This window comes from Ictalurus punctatus, chromosome 17 (assembly GCF_001660625.3).
Source record: "Ictalurus punctatus breed USDA103 chromosome 17, Coco_2.0, whole genome shotgun sequence".
Lineage (NCBI taxonomy): Eukaryota > Metazoa > Chordata > Actinopteri > Siluriformes > Ictaluridae > Ictalurus > Ictalurus punctatus.
In genome coordinates, this window is record NC_030432.2 from 10890282 (window position 1) to 10904644 (window position 14363).

At 39.5% G+C, this 14363-nt stretch overlaps 1 protein-coding gene across 1 annotated transcript in view; it reads left to right on the forward strand.

Moving 5' to 3' along the window:
* Positions 1 to 8925, forward strand: part of gosr1 (golgi SNAP receptor complex member 1) — a 29561-nt gene extending 20636 nt beyond the window's left edge. The window contains 3 exon segments of the mRNA NM_001200362.1: positions 2392 to 2421; positions 7105 to 7187; positions 8479 to 8925. Of these exon segments, the coding sequence (NP_001187291.1) occupies positions 2392 to 2421; positions 7105 to 7187; positions 8479 to 8603 (238 nt within the window). The 3' untranslated portion in view covers positions 8604 to 8925.
* The last annotated feature ends 5438 nt before the right edge of the window (positions 8926 to 14363 follow it).

Sequence of the window (14363 nt, forward strand, 5' to 3'; positions counted from 1 at the left end):
CTACACAGGCCCCTCCAAAAATTTTGGAACAGCACGGCCAATTCTTTTGTTTTTGCTATACTCAAGATATTTGTATTTAAGATCAAAAGATGAATATGAGATGATGGATCAGAATTTCAGCTTTAATTTCTTGATATTTACATCTAGATGTGCTAAGCAATTTAGACCATGGCACCTTCGGTGGCAAACCACCCACTTTTTGGTGAGCAAAAGTATTGGAATCGATGCTATTAAAGTAAATCATGCTTAATATTTGGTTGCTTATCTCTTGCTTGCAATGACTGCATTGACCTGGCGGCCCACTGACATCAACAAACTGTTGCATTCTTCTTTTGTGATGCTTTTCTAGGCTTATACCACAGCTTTTCTCAGTTGTCTTTCTGCTGATAAAGTCTTTTGTTGTATTGGCAGTTCTTTTTGTGTCATTATCTTGCTCCCAGTTAGATTCCTTTCTCAGTAAATAGGCAGACAGAATGTTTCTGTAGACTTCTGAATTCATTATGCTGCTAGCATCATGAGTTATATCATCAATAAAGATTAGTGAGCCCGTTCCAGAAGCAACCATGCAAGCCCAAGTAGTGACACTACCTCCACCAGGCTTGAATGATGGGCCTCTATGTTTTGGCTCATGAGCAGATCCATTCTTTCTCCTCACTTTGTTATCCTCTTTCATTTTCGTAGAGGTTAGTCATTGCTCCAGAACGTTTGTGGCTCATCGCTGTGTTTCTTTGCAAATTTCACTCTGGCCTTGAAATTCTTTCTGCTGATGAGTGGTTTGCATTGTGTGGTAGGGCCTCTCTCCAAGTCTTCTTCGAATGGTGGATTGTGACACCTAAACCCCGTGGAGGTTGTTGGTGATGTCACTGACTGTTGTTTTGGGGGTTTTCTTCACAGCTCTCACAATGATTCTGTCATCAACTGTTGATGTTTTCCTTGGCTGACCTGTTTGATGTCTGGGTGTTGGTTCTTTTTTTTTTTATTTACACAGGACATTCCAAATAATTGTATTGGCTCTGCTCAATGCTTATGCAATGGCTCTGATCAATGTTTCCCTCTTTTCTAAGTTTCAGAATGGCTTGCATTTCTTCCATAGACAGCTCTCTGGTCTTCATGTTGGTTTATCTTTTGCAACAACAAATGCAGTGTGCACGGACAAAACCAAGGGCACAAACCAAGAGTAGACCTTCAGAGTTATATATTAATTATTTAAACAGTCAATATAACAGGACACACCTGGGCAAGAAACACCTGTCAAGCGCACATTTGAATATTTTTGATTACCTTGAAAAGTGGAGTTTGTTCAAACAAAAGTAGCCACGTTCTAAATTGTTTAACACATCTAGTTGTAAATATCAGGAAATAAAAACTGAAATTCTGACTTAGGGTTACAAAATAACATCACTCTATTTGATAGTTTTATTAATGTTACAAACAGTGTGTATGGTAAGGACATTGCCCCTAGGAAAAATAAACATGCTTGGAAGAGAGGAGAAAAAATGTCCTTCAAACAGCAGGATATATTATGCTTTCTTGGACCATTGTGGGGCTTTAAACCTGATATTTCGTGATGACAAGGTGATGGATTATTGTTGTGCCACTTGGGAGCCCAGGTTGCAAAACTCTTAGAAAAAGGCTACGTCAGCGCAACCATAAGAGGCAATTTATAATTATTAGTCTAGTTGCGAAGGCGTGCTTGATTATGCGTTTGCCTTTTGGATTAATCATGTTTTATAGGGACGTCAATGACAACCTTTTAACTGATTGACAGACTCGCTCTACTCCTTCACTCCGACAAAGTCCTGTGTCATGTTTATATATGTGAATTTGTGTGCTCAGTGTAGTGTTACAGTAGCTGGAATGAGTAATGGGGGAACCACTAACCTGTTAAACCCACTGCAGCCCTTTTCACTGCCAACACTCTGCAGCACCGCTGTACTATGGGAGAATTTGTAATCTTGTTTTAGTGTACGTCAAAATTGGAGCTGTCTGGCACAGAAGATTTCCATTTGTCTCATAAAGATTTTTCGATGCCTTCAGCTCTTGCATTTCCTGGGTATTGTCATTTAAAATGATAAGACATGATGTATATGTCAGCTGTCAGCACACTGTATTAGGAATGATGAGAATTAACTTTAGTTAAATGTGTTAAAGGCCTAGAAGATAATCAATACGGATCTTCATACAAAAGGATATATTTCATTATTCTGTGTTATAACTGTAACTTTAAAGTGTTCAAATATTTTCCTTTCCAAAAGAGGAAGAGGATTTTGTCACTGTCTTTGTAGAACTGATCTCACTTCTCAACAGGAGAATCTTACCTCCAGTCATTCATTCACCCTCATTTCAGTTTAAGCTTCTTACAAATCTTCTACTTTTTTTTCCCCCTTACAGCTCGGATCGACTTATTGAAGACACAATAAGGTAAGCCTGATCCTACAGAAATTGCACAGTACTTAAAGATACTACTTTTAGGGATGTACAGTTGTTACTGTAAAAACTGTTTATGCTATACACATTTGAACTGTCTTTAAATGTGTATGTTTCTTAACTGGAGTATGACATGACAATCTCTTAATACTTAAATCTCTGCTAAACCAGTAGTGTATTTTTCACCCATTTCCATTAGAAGAGACCTCAATCAATGTTAAACATCAAGCCACTACCCCATTACTTGTCCATTCTCTGATACCATTAGATTATTGCTTGAGATTAGGTTGAAAGCAGATCCTGCCTCTTAAGTGAAGCTGTCAGAAAAGCTTTCTTGGCAAACATTTAATGGTCGCTTTGTTTGAAACCGCATATTCCACTTTGTTCAAGCGTACATCATGTGTCCACAATGGCAGGCACATCTAATGGATGCAAATCTTAACATATCACAAAGGAACATGTGTGTGTGTGGTGTTTTTAATCAAATGCCTCCTTATGAGTTGAGTCTTGGCTCAGTAAATAACAATTAACACATCCGAATGTGCAACTGAAGCCCTGGGAACAGGTCCTGCCCTTGAACTGCACTCATACTTACACCTGGTGGGCGATGTACAGGCTGACTGAGAGTGGGTCATGTGCTCACCCATGGCGTGACTAGACGTACGTGTGAGCACATTCTCTTTGTCTCGGTCCCAGAGTAGCAGCTATCTTCATCTTGGGGAAGCCCACAGGAGCCAGGTGGCCCAGAAGCTTAATTAAGCTGGTTCCTGGTCCATGCAGCTCCTCTTCTAATCTCCTTCAGCGTTATTCATGCATAAAATTGCTCAATATCATCTGCTTGTGATCGTTGTGCTTTCTGCACAGGGCACACAACAATACACTAAAAGGAGTTTGGGATTCATCGTTACTGTGGTCTCTGGGGTGTCTGGATGCTTCTGATTTCTTTTTAATGATTCTTAGGAAGCTCTCCTAAACAAGATTCCAGTTCATATAATGTCCCTGGACAACATTTTATAATTAACAACTAACATTATATATAATTAACAGTTAATTGTCCTTACCACTGTAGATCATTTGGAATTGGAATTAATAACATTTATCTGGAATGATTATAAAGAAAATTTTGAGGCCATGTTTTGATTTCATTAATGTGAAATTAAATCTATCAATGTATGTTCAACTTAGAAACATTAGACACGTTTATAGTTAAGTGAATTTTTTTTCAAAAAAGAAAGAAATACGATCAAAAGAGGATTAACTATGCCTACAATGAATTTTCATATCTAACACTTTAGACATATTTGTCCACCTGGGCTTAGTGGTCCAAAGACGTGTGTTATACAGGGTTCGTGCATGGTGCTTGAAGTGTTTGAAACGTTTGAATTTGGCTTTTTGAAAGTAAGTACTGGAAAACCTTGAAAATAGCCATTTTTATCCAGTGTTGCTTAAAAAGTGCTTGAATTATAAAAAGTCAATAAATACGAAATTGCTAAATACCTTTAAAATATTTGTATTTGTGTTCTCCCAAAAATAATCCTTTCACTCAATATATGACACCCCACTGCAGCCCCTCCTCCTCCTGCTATTCACTTACTCATTTTAACAGAAACAGCTCCGGTCCACTTTTCAGGCCCCTTTAGCACCTTTTTTCCACCGAAAAAGCACCTAGTGACAAATCTAGTGACTTTTTGGACAAACCTTAATCTACTTTCTGTAGAAGAGAGTGGCCAGTACTGCCGCGTGTGCACACGGTCCTGCTTTCCTGCCACAGGTACACCTCTCTCTCTCTCTCTCTCTCTCTCTCTCTCTCTCTCTCTCTCTCTCTCTCTCTCTCTCTCTCCCCCTCTCTAGAGCTACTCTGTTCAGTGAGTGGCAGAGAGAAGCAACACATTCAGTGTGAGAGTAAAAATAAGATGCATTCGGTTACTTCTAACTTTCTCTCTGAGTGATCATTTTACATGTAAATATCGCCAAAATCACAGCAAAGCCATTGTCTTTAACTTATGTATCTGGTGATTTTGTCAAACGACATCATGGTTATAAAATCATGATTTTTAGCAGTACAGAGCAGCAGCTTGGAAATGGCAGGGAAGTGACTGCTGGTTAACATGTAGTCTCTTAATGGTTGGGTTTCAGTCACTATTTCATACTTGTTCCGTTGTCTGACATCAGAAACAGATAAATCTGTAAATGCGAACAGCTTTATTGGAAATTCGGCTATATTAAAATACAGTATGTGAGCACAGAGAGTCAGAGAGAAGTAAACCGATGTAAAGGGCCGACACTAGGCAGAATGCACATATGTAATGAATATGCTAATTAGCGCATGACGACATCCAGCGACATTTAGCAACTTTCCATTGAAAGTTGTTGGCAACAGTGCTCTTGTCCCTCACCTTGAGTACGTTGACGTTATGGTGAAGATGAAGCAATGTCTGGGAAATGCACATTTAGTCCAGCATGTCTGGGAAAAGGCGCCATATTAAAATTGGTTGTTTTTTTTATTATAATATATAACAAATATATGTTTGAATGACATCTCTTGTACAGTTCTTGAAAACAAAATAAATACTGCTTGAAAAGTCCTTGAAAGTCCTGGAATTTCATTATGAAACATCTGTATGAAACCTGGTTATAGGCTGATTGCCATTCCCAAATTGTTCAGCGTGTATGAATGGGTGTGTGTGTGATTGTGCCCTGCAATGGCTTGACAACCCGTTCAGGGTGTCCCCTGCCTTGTGCCCCGAGTTCCCTGGGATAGGCTCCAGGCTCCCCCGTGACCCTGATAAGCGGTATGGAAAATGGATGGATGGATTTGTCTAACTGATTTCCAACCCGCCAGCCAGCTCTCCACTATCATACAACAGCTACCAACTGCAGATTGTGACGGCTAGCAAGTGCTTCCTCCGAGACATGTGAAGCCAGCCAAAGACATCTTTTCAAACTGCTGCTCAAGCGGCATCACAGGGCAGTATAACTCACTTGGACGAACACGATTTTTGCCCTCTTCCCCATACACAAGCTCACAGGGGAGAATGAGAGTGCCATTCCTCCCACCCTGAGAGCATGACCAATTTTGCTCCCTTAACTCCAGTCCAAAGATTGCTGTGGTGTTATCAGGAGTTGGCCTCGCAATCTCTCGACCATACTTCATACACTACACACAATTTAAAATGTAATGATAATTAGAAACTGATTATCACTATTTATTTCCTTTACTACATCAGTAAGAGCAGATATGTTCAACAGTTTGAGCATCAACAAATCCTCAGTGACACTGTTGACTGGAATATTTAGCGAAAAGATCCTGTGTTTATGCTTCTACTACGTTTTTACTCCACTGCCATTTTGGCAGGACAACACATTTTTCCTCTTTCCTGTTCGCAGGTCTGCTCATGGTATTTTACTCTATAAAGGCAGTTTGTGCACTTTTTACACTAGAGCTGTGGAGCTTCTGTATACATCAGCATACAGTATGTTGTAAGAGTGAGAAAGTAAGTTTAGCTTTGGACACAAATGTGTCCACATGTAGTACTCCCTGTGTAATTCCACTCTCCCAGTCCTCGGGTAGTGGTCCGTCAGCAGATCTCTCAATGATGATGATAAATGTCTCTGGAGTGTGGAGAAGCTAAACCGTACTGAAACAAAGCGTTGGTTGTTTATGTCTAAAGCCACCAAGGGAGAAAGTACCAAGAGGGAGTTGTCTTATGTGATACAGTTTGTTTATATCAGTGGATTGTTATTTTCCCTTGTTCCACTCCTGTGCTTATATCAGTTCTGTGCTGTATTACGGGTGGAGTTGAGCTCTTAGCACAAGTATAAAACTACAACAAAAAATGTGCTTTGTAATGTGACATCTAAATGGATGTAAACAGATAAATTACTGGACGATCATAGAACCTCAGAGTTTGCATCATTTAACACATCTAATGCAACTCATCAATTAATTCCCAAGGCCCTCATTGGTGTGTTTGAACAGGGAACGTCTCTGTGGGGTTGTGATTCTCTAGGACAGGAGTATGAAACCCTGTCGTACACAGGATATTTGAATGTTACAGGATTTATCTAGATGGCTTAGATTTATACCTGTTTATCTGACACTGTTCATTAGAAGCATGTGAACGTGACTCTGCATGTATGTTGTTTAAGCTGAGAACATTGTGAATTTTCATTGCACACAACAGTGGGATTAATTTTGAACCAAGGCATATAATGTAAACATATTACCCTGCATTGAGTCTGCTTTGTTCATTTGTTTTTTCCATAAATCGCACTTTTCCTGAGATGACTTTTGTATAACATCTTTTTGTCCCACACCCCCAATGAATAGCTGAAGCCTGCAGCATGCGCTTAAGGTGCCAGGCTATCATTTACACTCCAAAAAGCTGCTGAGCCCAATTCTGAGTGAGCTATAGTGTCACACTGCAATTTAATCCTCTCTACCAGTTACAGGAACGCAAGACTCAGCTGAAGAAGACAAATAAGTGCTGGCTCTGTATTTGCCTGACAGGTTTAGAAAAGTCTAAGCGTGCATAACCGGGTCATGCATTTAAAAAGTGACAGTAAAGTCATTCACATCTTCTGTATTAGAAATGGGTTTACAGCAGAGTAAATGACAGCTGCCGTCTGTAATCTAATGTTTAACTCATGTGAAACCATTCTCTCCTTCTTTTCCAGTATTGCCATGGCAACCAAGGAAAACATGACTTCCCAGCGAGGCATGTTAAAATCTATACAGAGCAGGGTCAACACTCTGGCCAGTATCCTTTCATTTCTGTGGAAGATATTGAGGTGAAAGCATCAAGCAATGGCTACTATAGAAATGGGTATTATGGGACTGTATTCAGAACTTATTTACAACGTTGTCCTCGAAGCAATTAGCGCTGAGCACACTGAAATGGGAAAGTAATAATTTTTTGTTTTCTTTTGTTTTGTTTCAAAAGACTTTTGCACTATGTATTACAGTGTCTGTTCAGTGTAATCAAGTAGACAGTCTCATGAACATTTAGTAAGGTAGAGTAGAGCACCCGAAGGTCAGCCGCTCCTACAGATAACAGGTCATCGTTTGTTTTTTAATACTACATTTGTCTACGTTGATAACACTTACCTTAGAATTTTTTTTGTTATTCGTACATTTTGGTATGGTGGTAGATTTTGACCACTAGTGTTTTACAGCGTGGTCGACTTTTAAACTACACTATGCCAGATACTTTCTTAAAATACAGTAGGTTTTCGCCTGCCTTACTGTGGAGGCAGCAACGACAAGTCTGTGATGAGAGTTGCACAGAGTCACCATTCAAAATGGAGGGAATTGGATTTGTAAGATAAATGCATGACTGCCACAACACAGATACAGCACTTGATCAGAGTCTATTGGTGTGCACCGGCCTGTTAGCACAAATAATTAGTGCTGGGTGCTCTAGACACTGAGAGAAAAAGCCAAACCAGTGAAAATAAAAATAAATTCATTCTGCTGCAGTTGAGCAAAACAGCAAAGGCAACTATTTCTCTAAAACGTTCCTTGTAGCAGAACTTCTTGCAAACAGCTGAGCCATGATGATGTGGAAAGTTGGGACTACTTAAAGGTTTGTACTCTACTTAAACCATAAAAGCCTGGTTCATGTTTTCTGCATTTCTCAAGCAATGATGTAAAGGGTATGCAGTCTCAAAAATTGTCATTTTGTCTGCACATACCATAGGTAGAGTGGATCCGTCACACATAAATGAGGCTTCATGTTCAGTAGTAGGTGTCTTGATTCTATACAACAAACAGAAAAGAGCTAGAGAGCTATTTAGAACAAACCCGAGGAGTCCTTGATTGTAGTTCTTCTCATCCCAACATGTAGAACCATATCACCTTTAAAATGGGCATTAATGATAGCAAGCCTTTGAGCATTTCATTAATTCTTAAAAGAAATACTGATTAACTACATGCTTCAAAAGTATATTTTTTGTCCTTAAAATAAGACATTAGTTAAGAGATTAGTTATTTCACTAATTGTGTTTAGAAATTCTTGGCACTTTCTTTGGGTCCTTAACTTTCCCTGCCAGATCGATTTCCTGCCATCAATAGCCTCATCCAGCGAATCAACTTAAGGAAGAGACGGGACTCATTAATTCTGGGTGGAGTTATCGGCGTCTGCACCATCCTTCTGTTGCTTTATGCTTTTCACTGATTGACAGAAGATCTGATGGCATTTTGGGCTATTCTGTGAGCAGTGGCAGGGCTTGGAGAATAAGCTCAGTAAATGGGACCCTGGAGGCTGCTAAGCAGACTCCCACTTGGCCTAATCAAATAACAGGATTGATTGTGGCCAGAATGGACTACCTTACTTGTATCTAGCACTGGGTTGGATGTGGGTCGTACAACATTTTTGTTTTCTTTAATGCAAACATAATGATGACAATGAAATGGAGACCAAATAATAAATGAGACCAGAACATTTTGGTTTTAAAGAGCATCCTGTAATACTAATACTGGCTTTGAAAAAAAAAAAAACACAACAAAAAAAGTCTCTCTGTGACATAGCACCACGAAATTGTGCCGTCACTGTTGATTACTGGGGTAAAGAGGATTTTAATGTGATGATCCTTTTAGTGAAGGGGATATTCATCATGTTATGTGCGATGTGATTTAATAAATTATTCATATACATGATATTAAAAAGTGAAACAGTGGGTACTTGTAAAGTTTTTATTCTGCAGACAGTTCCAGAGATTCCTTGGGCTTATGGCCAATTTTCTGACACAGGAAATTGCATCGTAGTGCATAGAGGTGTGATTAACCTAAACCTCTTCATGTTTTTACTGCCAGCGGAGAAATGTTAAAGATAAAATTGCAGCAGCATCTGTTCGTTCCTGTGAGCCTGCAGTTCATGTAGCTGAACATCGACTCAGCCAGAAGACTGAAAGGCAACTAATCCTGTGTCTGTGTCTTTTCTACTACTCAGTGTACTGGAACATTTGGCACCAGAAAACCACCAGACCAGTACCAAAGGCTCAGATTGATGTTTTTTATGATTTTGGTTCCATGCTAGTAGGATATTTTTTATCAGTAATTTTGCTGTAGCCAAATAAAACTGGTTAAAAGCCAAGGGAGCAATGCATTTAATGACTGTAGAGGCATGCATCGGCACTGTTGCACAAGCAGGAATGTTTTTTTATTTTTCTGCAGCAGGGAACAGCTTCTCAGGTGTGAAGTGTGAGGGATAAAGGAAAGTCACATTTATTAACACGAGCATATATGGTGCTTGCACAGTGCTGCATGATGTATTCAATCATTCATCAGTAACGACTTTATCCTGGCCATGGGCACTGTTTTAAATGACAAATTTTGCCAGATTTGTCAGAATTCCTTCAGGAATGGGATATAAACTGTCCCACGCACGTCTCTGTTTGGTAATGATGACACACTTGCTCTTAGTGTTGCTATAATCATTCCAGTTTCCAGGTTGGTGTAATGAGAAGTTCTTCTGCTTCCTGTCTGGACATGTTTTTGTTTGAGTCAGGCAGTGGGATAATGCAATCAAAGTTCATTTTTGAACCTCAAGTGACTTTTCTGTCATAATTGCTTTTGCCATTTCTCCAAACGCTTTAGGCCTGTAATTTCTCAATGTCTTGAGTTACAGCTTCCCTTTTGGTTTTTACAAAATTAACGGAATTTGAAGAGTGAGCATGTTTTATTGGCATATATTCTGCACTGCTTAATATGATATGATCATATTGTTTGTTTCTATAGAGAGAAAAACTCTAGGAATGCACATTGTCCAGGATGGCTGTATGCATTTCCATCATTATACTGATGTAAAAAAAAAAAATGTAAAAACAACAACAACTTCTTAGATTAAAATGGCAACCTTTTTTCATACATCACAATGACAGAAAAAAAAACACCCCAATAACAACTGAACATTGACTGTTATTGTTAGACCGCTGTAGTTCAGAGAACCATTGAGTGAATGAATGAATGTGCAGTTTTCTGATGGTCACCCATTCCTGCAGGAGAGCCTGATGACTCTACACATCCTGATGGTTTAATATGTGACATATTTGTTCTATGATATTAAACAGCAGGAAATAGAGGGCTAGTTTTGAGAGCAGTGATTCTCAAAGTGGGGTTCATGAAGCATAGCCAGGCATTCTGTCATACACCATATGGCTAAAAGTATGTGGACACCTGACCATCACACCCATATGTGGTTCTTCTCCTAACTGTTGCCACAAAGATGGAATCACAACTGTGTGGGATGGCTTTGTATGCTGTAGCATTACAATTTCACTTCACTGGAACAAAGGGGCCCAAACCTGTTCCAGCATGACCATGATCTTGGAGTGTCCAACACAGAGCCCTGACCTCACCGAACACCTTTGGGATGAACTGAAATGCCAACTGCGTCCCAGGCATCTTCGCCCAACATAAGTACCTGACCTCACTAATGCTGTTGTAGCTGAATGGGTAAATCCCCATAGCCATACTCCAAAATCTAATGGAAAGCCTTCCCAGATGAGTGAAGGTTATTATAACAGTAAACAGGGACTAAATCAAGAATAGGATGTTCAAAATACAGATATGGTGTGTGTGAGATGATCAGGTGTCCACAAACCTTTGGCCATATAGTGTTTTGTTTATTTTTCCCCCACACAGTAATGGAAATCACAACCCACCATTACTCAAGTTGTTATGTTTATTATTGAAAATCAAATAGCCTGTAAATGATGTCACGTGGGCCTAATGAGTTACGTCACTAGAAAGTGCTCCAAAAAAGAACAAGAATATTATTGTACACTTCTGAATAATGAGTAATATTAGAATAGTTTATTAAATAACTACTAAGAAGGGTCCAGACTATAAAAATTTTAAGAACTGTTGGTCTATAGTGTGTGATAGCTCTGGCACATGGTATACATGCCTGCCTGTGGTGTGATGAATCATTTTCCTTGCCTATTGTGCTTTGCTTGGCATTATGATGATAAATTATGTGCTTTCTTTGCATTAATGTTTATTTGTAAAGGCAGGCTGATTGGTGAAAATGCCTCATCTTCTCAGTTCCTATATTGACAGCTATTAGACAAGGTATAACTTCAGTTTTCCCTCTTCAGGAAGTGTCTTCCCCCCCCCAGCATGTTTTGATGTCTATCTCAAAGTAATGTTCTCCAGCTGGGTCTTAAGTAAAGAGGTTTTAGATCACCATACTGAGTCACTGCTATGCTCTAAATGTTTACCACAGTCAGAGTCATCAGTTCTCCAACAATGCTCTTTCCATTTGGGGCTTTATCTAAAGGTCACAGCAGCAGCACATGGTTTCTGTTTTTGCTTGATACAGTTTCCAGAAATTAAAACCTAAAATAAATAAAAAATATTTGGAGCCATGGGTTTCATTGCAGGAGGGAGCTCTAAAAGGACATCATATTAAAGTGATTGGTTTGTTCCCTCTCACATGGAAGAGAAAACATGGGCTTACGGCAGCTGCTGGGAAATCCTCTTCACTCTTCTATTATGATGTATAGTTTAAACATTGCTGGAGTTGTACTTGTTTTATCTTGTGTGAGGCTATCCAGCTGCACAGACTGAAGAGATGAGTAGATTACAAGCAGGTGGACTTAACCAGATTATCAATCCTCTTACACACTGTACTGTTCTTACAGCTTTCTCAGCACTGAGATGTTGCTGGAAGATTCCTCAGTTCGAAAAACAAATGACCACCAACAACCAATCAGATCAAAGAGGCGTTTCAACTTTCCAGTCGATCATGTTGCCTTGTGAATTCAGAAAGCTCCTCCTCGTCTATGCTTGCATGTACGCAAGATGGCAGCCGCATTTATCCTGCAGTCGTTTGGAGCATTACTTGTCCATGTCCTCAGAAATTAATGCGATGTGGGAGAATCGTAGCATGAAGGTGCACCTGAAAATTCTGCAGGAATATCAACATGGACCAGAATCTCAAAGTACTGTTTCCAACATGGAATCCATGCCACAAAGAATTGAGGCTGTTTTTAGAGCAAAGGGAGGAGACCCTGCCCAGTATTAGTATAGTGTTGTGTGTATATCAGAGCCATTCGGGTGTTTATTGGAGCAAGAGAATTCTCGTCACTGTAGTCCTCTGACTATCAGTAGAAAACTACATTTTAAACAGGGTTAACTGTACATCTGGACCAAAAAAAAAGTACTGACAAGAACTTGATCATTCTGGTTTAATATTGAGCTGCAGTAAATGCTGCTACTCTGTCAGTTATGTGTAGTTTGTAGTCTGTTTTCATCTTTCATAAAGCCACTGACTGTGCCATTCATTATACTGATGTAGGATCATATGTCTGTTTCTTTATACATATGTTTGTGCTATATTATAATGTTATGCACCATTTCATTTTGAGCCTGCTTTATAAATATCAAATGGTGAGATTGCATTGAAATTTATTCGTGTGTATTCTTAAGTATTATTTTAATGGGTTGAACTCACACTTCTTACTACTTACAATTTCATGAAGACCTTCAAAACGGTTGATGCAATGCTCCAAGATGGGAAGAACCTTAATGGATTCCCACTAAGGGTTAACCCTTAACCATTAAACTGCTCTGAACTTTATCTGATTGGTCAGAAGGTGTTGATTAATTGTCTATAACAGCAGCTCTGAAATTAGTGCTGGCTGGAACTGACTGGAACGATGGGTTTATATTTATGCGCTTGGTTCAATATGTTATTACTTGTATAATAACAGCTCATACATAGGAACGTGCATGGGTGATGTTACACAGATAATCTACACCTAATAATCAAGTAAACATTTATTGTTATTTAGAGAAAAATGTATATTAGTAGATATGGCAAAGATTTCTCATATTGTTCTACGTAAACCCCTATCACAGTGTTTCCCATAGTGCATCCTGGTGTCTTCTCTTCCCCATGTAAGTGACACACACACACACACACACACAGCAGTCCACATGATGTAAAAGAAACCATGTTTCATCAGAGCAGGCCACTTCTTCCATTGCTCCATGATCAGTTCTCATGCTCACATGCTCATTGTAGGCGCTTTTGCCGGTAGACAGGGGTCAGCACGGGCACTCTGACCGATCTACAGCTACACAGCCCCACACGCAGCAAGCTGTGATGCACTGTGTGTTCTGACACCTTTCTATCATAGCCAGCATTAACTTTTTCAGCAATCTGTGCTACAGTAGCTCTTCTGTGGGACCAGACGTGCTAGCTTTCATACAACCCCCCCCCCCCCACCCCCCTCACCGCACATTAATGACCTTGTTGTCGGTTGGACCTTGGACCACTTTTGGTAAGTACTATCCACTGCACACCTGGAACACCCCATAATACCTGCCATTTTGGAGATGCTCTGACCCAGTCATCTAGCCGTCACAATTTGGCTCTTGTCAAAGTTGTTCAGATCCTTACTCTTACACTTGCCCATTTTTCCTGCTTCCAACACGTCAACTTCAAGAACTGATTGTTCACTTGCTGCCTGATGTATCCCACCCCTTGACAGGTGCCATAGTAACGATATAATCAATGTTATTCACTTCACCTGTCAGTGTTTTAATGTTATGGCTGATCAGTATAAATACGAGTACATTAATTTTCACTCCAAGGATCATTTTAACTTGCTGCTTTACCTTTCAATTAAGATTTGACACAATGACCATAATTTTACTTAGGTAATTGTTTTCTGTACGTTTTCCATCCCTGTGTGTGCTATAGTGAGACCTGTACAGATCAGCGCCAGGAGCTTGCACATAAAGTGCAAAATCAGCCTGTAGATGTGCTGTTTTACTGATCTATGCATTATTCACTCCTACAAACAGACTGAAAAATAGTTGTGCATGTGCGGTTGTGATGGCGTAAGCTTTTGTCAGAGAAAAGCATAATAACCTCTGTGTCTACTGTACTGGCAGTATTTATCTACAAAATAAGTAAGCAGACACA